We start from the raw sequence: 12,330 nt of genomic DNA, 5'->3' as shown, positions 1-12,330 counted from the left end.
TTTAAAAGTGTTTCAAGGACTTCCCTAGCGGTCCAGTGGTTAAGACTCCATGCTTCCAACACAGGGGACACAGGTTTGATCCCTGGGTGGGGAACTAGGATCCCACATACCGTGGGGCATGGCCAAAAAAAAAAAGTGTTTCAAATTATGATCATTATCTTGTAAAATATTAAAAGACCTCATGAAAATGGAGAAGTGATAAGTACAAAAAAATGAAGTTTAAAGTCAAGTCCTAATCCATTGATTAGGGAAGGAAAAACTCTACAGAAATAGGACTGAGGAAGACCAGCTATCAGATCTATGGGTCTGAGTGGATAATAAGCAGAAAAATAAACCATTAAGCCTTTATGCCTCTTCTTTCAAAAATGAGTAAGTTTTCATATAGATCATCCATATTCATTGAATATGCACTGACATAGAGTGATTCCTCATTTTAAAACTGATCTTTCTTCTATAGCCAGTGCTTATCAATTACATTAAAAAGTTGATCTAGAAACAAGAATGTCCTTCTAATGGAATCCAAGGATTTAGAACTCTCTGGATTTACAGAATTGCTTTTTTTAAAAAGTAGTTTTATCTGATGTAAACTTAAACGTTGCACCTGGCAGATGTTATAAAGAACTGCCTAAAATGTAACCAGATGAAAAGCAAAATTTCCCTTTTCTGTACCTCAGGGCCAGCAATGCTGTTGTATTAACCAGGGTAGCACTGCTCAACTGACAAGAGTCAAAGCTGAACATGCTTGGGAATTCCCTGGCAGTCCAGTGGTTAGGACTTGCTTTCACTTCCACGGCCCGGGTTCAATCCCTGGTCAGGGAACTATGATCCCATAAGCTGCAAGGCGCAGCCAAAAAAAAAAAAAAAAGAAGCTGAACATGCTCAGGCCATTCAGTCCTCTTAACTCAATGGCTCATCTGTACCTAATTAGATCTTACACTCTACCTTTAAGAAGATTTTTCTGTTTCTTCCGATTTTAAAAGTAATACATATTCATCTTAAAAAATTTACAGAAATCACCTAGAATTCTATTACCCAACAATAATCATTAATAGTTTGGTTTTTCCATTTCAGCCCTTTTGCATGCTTATAGAAAAAAGATACACTTAATAAATAGGAATCACATTACTATACAGCATTCTATCTATTTTAAAAGACACTTGACTTTGCACGCATTTTCCTGTGTTCTTTAATATTTTTCAAAAGCGTTAAAGTGATCCATGTGGTATTATAATGTACAGAATATTTTCTTCTATATACACCCTACTAACTTCACTTGTAGTTTTAGATGGAATTTAAATCTCCAGATGCTAGGCCCCAAAATACTTCCCTTAATATTTTAAACTTACTTCTTCCAAGTCCTCCAGCATCAGCACGAACTTCACTCACCCTTCTGGGAGTCAAAGGGGAGCCAGCAATACAAATTTCATCCGCTCTTTCCAGGTTCTGAGGTGGCATGACCTATTAGGGAATGTTTACACAGAATGCCATTATTCAAAAGAGTATTTTAATTAGAAATATAATAATAATCTAAGGCAAAAGAAAACTATCTTGGCTCATCAGTTATTCCACCTAAATAAAATCCCCTGTCTTTTCCACTTTCATACTGAAGTTAAAAAAAATTCTGGCAGGCTTAAAAAATTCTAATCTAATAATTGGATACTAAATATAAATTAACCTTCATTACTGATTTAGAGAATTAGACAACCATTTTAAGATATTGAAACTTGATTAGAAAATCAAGAAAGAACACTGAACTCTTACTCTGTCACTGAAACCTTGGGGCAGTCACAAGTTATTTCTGACTCTTGGTTCCTCTTAGATATAGGGGTGATTGTACCAAATTAAACCCAGCTATTACCCTCCCATACTTATGAGGAAGATGCTAAGTTTAACTGTGGTCGGTAAAAGAGAATTATGAATAGACTATATATTGATATACTTTTATCATAGAAAGATGTTAACATCTTTTCACAAACCTCTTCACACGTAGGAACTCTGTTTTCATTGTCTCTAATTCTGTCCCAGAGTGGAGACTCTGGTTTCCATGCCAAATGATCCAAGATCTGTTCTTCAATCTGATTAAGGTGTTTTACCACCTCTCTACAAAGGCCATCTTCTGCTCTAATGAATACTTCTATCACCTGAAATTTTAAAAAATGTCTTGGTTTGTTTAGTAACAATAATTTTTTAACAAAAAAAATTGTTCAAGTGCAAAAGCAAAATTGGTAAACTTATTTAAGTTTTTTTACATATTTATAGAAACAAAAAAGTCAATTTATCAAAAATTACAAGTTTAAAGAATAGTACTATTTTGAAACAGGTGCTCTTCCTTTCACTATCTTTATAAATAATTATTTAAACTGCATGTATGAATTATATAAAATCTTTTGTATAGTGATACATTTCAAAAAATCTTTAAATTAAAAATTTCAAAAATCTTTAAAAAACATGCCTTGTCTATTGAGATTAAAAAACATTACTCAAAATTCATATTTATTTTTTTTAATATATTTATTTATTTATTATTTTATTTTTGGCTGCATTGGGTCTTTGTTGCTGCTCATGGGCTTTCTCTAGTTGCGGTGAGTAGGGGTTACTCTTCACTGTGACGCACGGGCTTCTCATCGTGGTGGCGTCTCTTGTTGCGGAGCACGGGCTCTAGGCGCACGGGCTTCAGTAGTTGTGGCACGTGGGCTCAGTAGTTGTGGCTTGCCGGCTTAGCTGCTCTGTGGCAGGTGGGATCTTCCCGGACCAGGGCTCGAACCCGTGTCCCCTGCATTCACAGGCAGATTCTTAACCACTGCACCACCAGGGAAGTCCCAAAATTTCACATTTAAAAACTCTGAACATTCAGTTTATGCCACTATAAAAATTAGTTTTGACTACTATAGGAGAATTAAATCCATACACTAAATCAATATTAAGAGGGAAACCAAATCAATGCTATAACTCTGTGCTTCTATATAATATGTGAAAAGGAATTTTTTTTTTTTGAAAGACACTTTCATTTAATTTTCATAAAATAAAAAAGAAGGTTGTGGGGATTTCCCTGGTGGTCCAGTGGTTAAGAATCTGCCTTCCAATGCAGGGGACGCAGGTTCGATCCCTGGTCGGGGAACTAAGATCCCACGTGCCCGCAGGGCAACTAAGCCTGTGCACCACAACTACTGAGCCTGCGCACCTCAATGAAAGATCTCTCATGCCACAACGAAGATCCCGTGTGTCGCAACTAAGCCCTGACGCAGCCAAATAAATAAGTCAAAAATTTTTTTAAAAAAAGAAGGTTGCTATCATGATTAGCTAGTGATATGTTTGCTACTTTTCTAAAACCTTCTTAGCTCATAAAATGAAAGTATTCTAAAAGACTTTATCAGACAAAAGGAGGAATTATATGAAACTTTTACACAAAATAGGTCTATACAATACATTGAAAGAATATATATAGTTCTTAAGACTCCTATTTCTTCTCTGCTCCCCATTTAGAGTGGAAATTATTAAATATGTAATTAAAAATAGAAGAAATGTACTCATATATTAAAATGAATTAGATGGCTAACCACAGGAAGTAGATCTCATCCACAATTTCCTCATCAGTTTCAGATTTTTAAAAATACCTTGTAAAAATGATAAAGTGGTACATCAAATATTTCAGTAATACATGGAAAATTCCCAGGAGGCTTATAAGAAAAAGTGACGACCTCAAGGCAGCAGGCCAAGAGCGATCTGTGGAATGCATCTTGTTCCAGAATGCCCTATTAAAAAAAACAAAGCTTGAACATTTAGAAACCTTTATATACCCTTCTGTATGTTTTCAAAATAAAAAAAAACTGTCCTAAAACAGCCTTTTAAATTCCTACAACCATATACAGCCATATAATATTTTTATTGAAGTACAGTTGATTTACAATATTATATTAGTTTCAGGTATACAGCCTAGTGATTCAGTATTTCTGCAGATTATACTCTAAATAAAGTTATTACAAGATAATGGCTATAATTGACTGTGTTATACAATATATCCTTGTTGCTTACCTATTTTTATACACAGTAGTTAGTATATGTTAATCCCATACGCCTAATTTGCCCCTTCCCCCTCCCCTTTGATAACCCAAGTTTGTTTTCAATATATGTGAGTCTGTTTCTGTTTTGCATAGTTTTTAGATTCCATATGTAAGTGATATCATACTGTATTTTTCTTTCTCTGTCTGATTTATTTCACTAAGCATAATAATCTCTAGGTCCATCCATGTTGCTGCAAATGGCAGAATTTCACTCTATTTTATGGCTCAGTAACATTCCATTGTATACACAGCCATATTTTTATATAGAATAAGAGAAGTGTAAATAGTTACAAGGAGTTAGAACAATTATTTGTCAATTTTACAATTTTCTCTAAAATTTATTTAAAAATTAATTTTAAAAAAATTATTTTTATTGATGTCATTAAAAGTAATATCACTTGTACAATCTAGAAAAATTATCTTAGCCAAAGATCAATGGTTGAATGTTTATGTTAAATTCCTATATAGTCAATACTCAATTTATTCTATACATGGCTTGAATTAAAACTCTATGTTATTTAAAAACCTCAATTAAGGTTAAGTCTGAATGTTTTAATCCTTGACTACAGAGTCTTACTACCCACAGAAACTGCTGCAATGAGAAACACTAAGTGGGGGACTGGAGGTAAGAGGACTCAGAACACAAGTTTTCTTAGATGCCAATCTTATTCCCTCAAAGCCATATATTATTTTTTCAATAATGGCTTTTTTCTTGGTGGGTGGGGCTGAAAGGAAACTACATTTTATTGTGGTGCTCAGTACATTAGCTATTTACTCACAGATAAATCCATGTCTCCCAGTCTTTTTTGTTCCTGCTCAATAACAGATTCTAACACTTTATAGTAAAGCATCTCTGCAAAACGAAAATGTTTGCTGGCAATTTCTGCATAAATAATAAAAAACACAAAAATCACATGCAAAGAACATAAATATTGGGGAAAATGAGGATCCATCCCATTCCCTACAGCAGAATAAAATTTAAAAACCAACCCAACACTTCATATACATGCACTTCCTACAGTTGCTATTTCAATCATCCCTAAGATTCCTTAATTTCATCTTCATGGTAACACTGAAATTTTTCTAAAATTGTGAAATGAAGTTTGCACATAAAAACTGCAATAGCATTCCATCAAGATTCACACTTTTTTTTTTTTTTTGTATTTTGAATAGAGCAGCTCTATGCTAAGACATATGTAATTGGTTTATTATTCCACTCCTACTTGGTATTCATACTTCATGACATCAAACAACTCCAATGGGTCTGGGCATGTAACAACTATTATATTCTGTCCTTGTTCTTATCATTTTGAAGAATCACTATAGTTCTATACTGAAAATCCAGCCTACAAATGAAAACCAAAGATTTTTTTAAAGTGCCAGAAGTCCAACATAATAAAGATTATCAGTCTAAAATTTCTCTCTTATTGAGAATGGCCCAGAAATCAGTTGGTTGACAGAAAAATTGGACATCCATATTCTGGCTCTCAGTCTAAAGTCAAATTTTTTCTTCATATTTCTGACTCGGTTTCCAAGAAAGGAATGCATGTAGTTAAAGTTCAAAGATGAGAGCAATATAGATAATATTAAGCCTTACCTTTAGCACAATTACTGATATCCTCATCTGGCTGGGAATGCTGAGAATATATTTCATACATTTCTTTCAATCTGTTGGCTATAGCCTGGGTTGGATCTCTGGAACATGTCCTAAAAAAATAAGAAGAAATTATCTGAGTTAAAGGTTTTGTCAAGTCACAAAGTGATAAACTATTTACAACTCTGTAATTTCAGAGTAATTTTAACCTGTAAATATAAAATACTTCAAATAGAAACTATACACTTCCCTATTAATCCAGGAGATCCCATAATTCCTTATCAAAGGTGTTAGCATTACCATTTGAATGAAAAAATATTTCTTTCATGGAGCTGTACCTTTTACTGCAGTTAAGTTTAGGAACTTTGACCAGTGCCTATTTGACGTGCATGACCCACCTAGCCTACACATCTGCAATCACTGATGACAAACAAAACTGCCCTCAACTGTTTCCCTAGAGGGCAGTACAACTCTTATTAAGAACTCCTAGAAAAAAACAGAATGAAGGGGTATATGATCTATACTACAACAAACTTATATAAATCATTATTGGCATTCTACATTTTTTCCTCTAAAATGAAGTTTATTTCATTGATTTTTTTTTTTTTACTAGAAAGGCAATATATGTTCAATGCAGAAGCATAATACAGATGATCACCATGTGGGCTTCTGTAACAACTATGTCTTTATCTTGATCATAAACATAAATATTCTCTATAAAAATGCAGCAAGTTTAGAAAATTATAAAGGAAATATAATCAATTATAATCCTGGTAGAGATGGCTACTGAATATCATATGCAAGCAGAATTTTATTTATGAACATACACAGAGGTTACAAAAACAGGACCCTTTGGTTTTACCTAGTAGCTACTGGCAATATTTAACTCCACTAATGGTTATTTAAGATTAAAGAAGCTGCTACTCCTAGTTAGAGACTGTAAAGAGATCTGGAAGACATAACAGTTAAGACAGGCTTCTAAAATGTATTTATAAAATGCTTCTGAATTCTAGGTAAACAAGGTCCATCTGAGAAATATGACTTAGGAAGAGGCCATACAGACAAACCCTGTTGGGTGTCAATCACAATCAAGTTTATGAATAAAGTAGACTTCATGAAAATGTACAGGAAAATTAGTCAGCCTTGGTATTTAATGAGTCTAGCTATGAGTGGGAAATTATTTTATGTTTATACAGAGCTTTCTTACACCACATCACCAGAAATCAAATTGGCTCCTATAGAGTCTACATCATTAAATCATAAATTTTTAGGAACAGGAGCAGTCTTGGACGTAATTTTGTCAAATAAATTTGCCAAAAATTATGCACAGGTAATGAAATTCAGTCTATTGTGTTTTTCACTAATGCTCCCTGATATTCCTACTAGTATCAGACAGATCAAAGGAACTAAAGGTAGTTGACTTCCTTCTCAGGCTAAGGGTGTTTCATAAAACTTAGAAAGTTACAGTGGTTTTACATTGGTTATGAATCTAACTGGCTATCTTTTCAAATCTGACCAACCCTTCAGAAATTTGCTCAGGTCCAATCCTCTTCCTGAAGCCCTTTGACAAACACCCATCTTTACAGATCCCCTGCTTCCCTGAAATCTTAAGAGAGAACAACTGGTAATAGATAGTTTGGTGCTTTATTCTACACTGTCTAGTGTTATTAGTTACTATCTCCTGAACTATGTTAAAAAATAATCGAGAGCTATGGACTGAATGTTTGTGTTGCCCCCCTCCTTACCCCCTGCCCCAAATTTATATGTTGAAATCTAATCCCCAATGTGATGGTGTATGGAGGTGGGGCATTTGGGAGGGATTAGGTCATGAGGGTGGAGTCCTCATGAATGGAATTAGAGCCCTTATAAAGGAGACCCTAAGAGCTCCTTTGCCTCCTTCTGCTACATGAGGACACAGCAAAAGACAGCTATCTATGAACCAGGAAGCAGTCCTCACCAGACACTGAATCCGTTAGCATCCTGATCTTGGACTTCCAGCCTCTAGAACTGTGAGAAATTTATTTCTGTTGTTTATAAGCAGTCTACCATATTCTGTTATAGCAGCCCAAGAAGACTAAGATACTGAGAAAAAAAGGGTCATTTTCTATTCATACGTTTTATATTGCTATGTCCTCTAAGGACTAACAACAGAACTGAGCATGCAATTGATATAAAATTATCAATGGGTGAATTAAGGCACAAAGGGTGAAAAATTAAAATAGAAAATTGGAAAATAGTCAACAACCAAATCTTAGAAGACAAGAATGGCTCAAACTAACCTTAGAATCTGTTCCAGTTTCTCACTTGGTGCATTCCTGAGGCCTGTGAGCATGGTGTGGAGACGACTCAAGCTATGTGTAGCTGTAGAAACTGGAGTCACACAAGGGCTGTTACCCTTAATGTACCTCACACCAGTAAGTGGGGTAGAGATCCTAAGTGCTTTAGACTAAAGAGGAGGAAGAAGAACATTATTTTAGGTCAAAAAGACCTAAACTACTTTCAATTACTTCATGAACGGGAATTTCAAGCTAATCAGAACTTTATATTATCAATAAATATTAGTGATTTCTGTCATTATTCTTGGAATTTAAACGTTACACCACCAAGAGCCACGACTATCCATGTGAAATTGTGTGAAAGGACAATCTGCACTTTAGACAACTAAGAAGTTTGTCTCTTAAAAGTTAAATGTTTATGGGAATTCCCTGGCAGTCCAGTGGTTAGGACTCCACACTTTCACTGCTGAGGGCCCAGGTTCAACCCCTGGTCAGGGAACTAAGATCCCACCAACCACTCCGTGTGGCACAGCCAAAAAAAAAAAGTAAAAATAAAAAAAAGGTTAAATGTTTAAGATAAGGCATAGTTCCCTATTATTCCTCCTTCAAAACTTAAGCTTGGGGCTTCCCTGGTGGCACAGTGGTTGAGAGTCCACGTGCCGATGCAGGGGACACAGGTTCTTGCCCCCGTACGGGAAGATCCCACATGCCATGGAGCAGCTGGGCCCATGAGCCATGGCCGCTGAGCCTGCGCGTCCGGAGCCTATGCTCTGCAACGGGAGAGGCCACAACAGTGAGAGGCCCGTGTACCACAAAAAAACAAAAACTTGAGCTTGAAGGCAAACATAAGCCTGAAAATATTAAGGCTATCTCTGACAAACATAATTTCACCGTTCCCATCTACTGCTATTTTTGTAATTACTCAAAGATTGACAAAGGAAAGCTGAGAATAAATCTGGCCCAAATGAAATCCATGATTTAACAAAAGCTCATCTAAATAATCAAATTTGGACTGTCCTGGTGGCGCAGTGGTTAAGAATCCACCTGCCAATGCAGGGGACATGGGTTCAAGCCCTGGTCCGTGAAGATCCCACATGTCGTGGAGCAACTAAGCCCGTGCGCCACAACTACTGAGCCTGCGCTCTAGAGCCTGTAAGCCACAACTACTGAGCCCATGTGCCACAACTACTGAAGCCCACGTGCCTAGAGCCCATGCTCCACAACAAGAGAAGCCACCACAATGAGAAGCCCACACAATGCAACAAAGGGTAGCCCCAGCTCGCCGCAACTAGAGAAAGCCCATGCGCAGCAACGAAGACCCAACACAGCCAAAAATAAATAAATAAAATAAATTTATTAAAAAATAATCAAATTTGCTTCACAGGAGGATAAAACAAACATTCTTAGATGCAGAATACAACCTGATGCAGAACAGCCTTCTTCAGTCTTCTTGCCCTTCTTTACCTTTAGTTACTAGAACCTATCACAGTTCTTCCCCCCAAAGCAGACAGATCTTCAGAGAAATAAGTTTAAGTGAAATTCTTGAACACAAATATGAAAAAGATATAGCTTAATGTCAAGAATTTAAGCATGAATACATAGGCTATAAATTTAAGAAAACTGAAATCGTATCAAGTATCTTTTCCGACCACAACGCTACAAGACTAGATATCAATTACGGGAAAAAAACTGTAAAAAATACAAACACATGGAGGCTAAACAATACACTACTTAATATCCAAGAGATCACTGAAGAAATCAAAGAGGAAATCAAAAAATACCTAGAAACAAGTGACAATGAAAACACGACGGCCCAAAACCTATGGGATGCAGCAAAAGCAGTTCTAAGAGGGAAGTTTATAGCAATACAATCCTACCTTAAGAAACAAGAAACATCTCAAATAAACAACATAACCTTGCACCTAAAGCAATTAGAGAAAGAAGAACAAAAATCCCCCAAAGTTAGCAGAAGGAAAGAAATCATAAAGATCAGATCAGAAATAAATGAAAAAGAAATGAAGGAAACGATAGCAAAGATCAATAAAATTAAAAGCTGGTTCTTTGAGAAGATAAACAAAATAGATAAACCATTAGCCAGACTCATCAAGAAAAAAAGAGAGAAGACTCAAATCAATAGAATTAGAAGTGAAAAAGGAGAAGTAACAACTGACACTGCTGAAATACAAAGGATCATGAGAGATTACTACAAGCAACTATATGCCAAAAAAATGGACAACGTGGGGGCTTCCCTGGTGGCACAGTGGTTGAGAGTCCACCTGCCAATGCAGGGGACATGGGTTCGTGCCCCAGTCGGGGAGGATCCCACATGCCACGGAGCGGCTGGGCCTGTGAGCCATGGCCGCTGAGCCTGTGCGTCTGGAGGCTGTGCTCCGCAACGGGAGAGGCCACAACAGTGAGAAGCCCGCGTACCGCAAAAAAAAAAAGGACAACCTGGAGAAATGGACAAATTCTTAGAAATGCACAACCTTCCGAGACTGAACCAGGAAGAAATAGAAAATATGAACAGACCAATCACAAGCACTGAAATTGAAACTGTGATTAAACATCTTCCAACAAACAAAAGCCCAAGACCAGATGACTTTACAGGCAAATTCTATCATTTAGAGAAGAGCTAACACCCATCCTTCTCAAAATCTTCCAAAATATAGCAGAGGAAGGAACACTCCCAAACTCATTCTACGAGGCCACCATCACCCTAATACCAAAACCAGACAAAGATGTCACAAAGAAAGAAAACTACAGGCCAATAACACTGATGAACATAGATGTAAAAATCCTCAACAAAATACTAGCAAACAGAATCCAACAGCACATTAAAAGGATCATACACCATGATCAAGTGGGGTTTATCCCAGGAATACAAGGAGTCTTCAATATACGCAAATCAATCAATGTGATACACCATATTAACAAACTGAAGGAGAAAAACTATATGAACATCTCAATAAATGCAGAGAAAGCGTTCAACAAAATTCAACACCCATTTATGATAAAAACCCTCCAGAAAGCAGGCATAGAGGGAACTTTCCTCAACATAATAAAGGCCATATATGACAAACCCTCAGCCAACGTCATCCTCAATGATGAAAAACTGAAACCATTTCCACTAAGATCAGGAACAAGACAAGTTTGCCCACTCTCACCACTCTTATCCAACATAGTTTTGGAAGTTTTAGTCACAGCAATCAGAGAAGAAAAGGAAATAAAAGGAATCCAAATCGGAAAAGAAGAAGTAAAACTGTCACTGTTTGCAGATGACATGATACTATACATAGAGAATCCTAAAGATGCTACCAAGAAACTACTAAATCTAACCAATGAATTTGGTAAAGTAGCAGGATAGAAAATTAATGCACAGAAATCTCTGGCATTCCTATACACTAATGATGAAAAATCTGAAAGTGAAATCAAGAAAACACTCCCAGGTACCATTGCAACAAAACAAATAAAATATCTAGGAATAAACCTACCTAAGGAGACAAGAGGCCTGCATGCAGAAAATTATAAGACACTGATGAAAGAAATTAAATATGATACAAATAGATGGAGAGATGTACCATGTTCTTGGATTGGAAGAATCACCACTGTGAAAATGACTATACTACCCAAAGCAATCTACAGATTCAATGCAATCCCTATGAATCTACCAACGGCATTTTCACAGAACTAGAACAAAAAATTTCACAATTTGTATGGAAACACAGAAGACCCCGAATAACCAAAGCAATCTTGAGAAAGAAAAATGGAGCTGGAGGAATCAGGCTCCCTGACTTCAGACTATACTACAAAGCTACAGTAATCAAGACAGTATGGTACTGGCACAAAAACAGAAAGATAGATCAATGGAACAGCAGAGAAAGCCCAGAGATAAACCCACGCACATATGGTCACCTTATCTTTGATAAAGGAGGCAGGAATGTACAGTGGAGAAAGGACAGCCTCTTCAATAAGTGGTGCTGGGAAAACTGGACAGGTACATATAAAGGTATGAGATTAGTATACTCCCTAACACCATACACAAAAATAAGCTCAAAATGGATTAAAGACCTAAATGTAAGGCCAGAAACTATCAAACTCTTAGAGGAAAACATAGGCAGAACACTCTATGACATAAATCACAGCAAGATCCTTTTTAACCCACCTCCTAGAGAAATGGAAAACAAAAATAAACAAATGGGACCTAATGAAACTTAAAAGCTTTTTCATAGCAAAGGAAACCATAAACAAGATGAAAAGACAACCCTCAGAATGGGAGAAAATATTTGCAAATGAAGCAACTGACAAATGACTAATCTCCAAAATGTACAAGCAGCTCATGCAGCTCAATATCAGAAAAACAAATAACCCAATCCAAAATTAGGCAGAAGACCATATAGAC

General features: G+C 36.3%; 1 protein-coding gene across 2 annotated transcripts in view; it reads right to left on the bottom strand.

Annotated features, from left to right (window-relative positions):
- The window catches only part of RBL2 (RB transcriptional corepressor like 2), a 47,040-nt gene that overhangs the window by 15,164 nt on the left and 19,546 nt on the right, over positions 1–12,330 (bottom strand). For both annotated transcript variants that reach the window (XM_060288381.2, XM_030832959.3), the window contains 6 exons: positions 7,935–8,101; positions 5,659–5,768; positions 4,841–4,944; positions 3,615–3,752; positions 1,977–2,141; positions 1,347–1,458 (listed from right to left, as the gene is read on the bottom strand). In XM_060288381.2, coding sequence (XP_060144364.1) covers positions 1,347–1,458; positions 1,977–2,141; positions 3,615–3,752; positions 4,841–4,944; positions 5,659–5,768; positions 7,935–8,101 — 796 coding nt within the window. The remainder of the gene's footprint in view (positions 1–1,346; positions 1,459–1,976; positions 2,142–3,614; positions 3,753–4,840; positions 4,945–5,658; positions 5,769–7,934; positions 8,102–12,330) is intronic.

The sequence above is a fragment of the Globicephala melas genome, chromosome 19 (assembly GCF_963455315.2).
Source record: "Globicephala melas chromosome 19, mGloMel1.2, whole genome shotgun sequence".
Classification (NCBI taxonomy): Eukaryota; Metazoa; Chordata; class Mammalia; order Artiodactyla; family Delphinidae; genus Globicephala; species Globicephala melas.
Note: the sequence above shows the minus strand (reverse complement) of the source record. Positions and strands in the feature narration are given on the sequence as shown.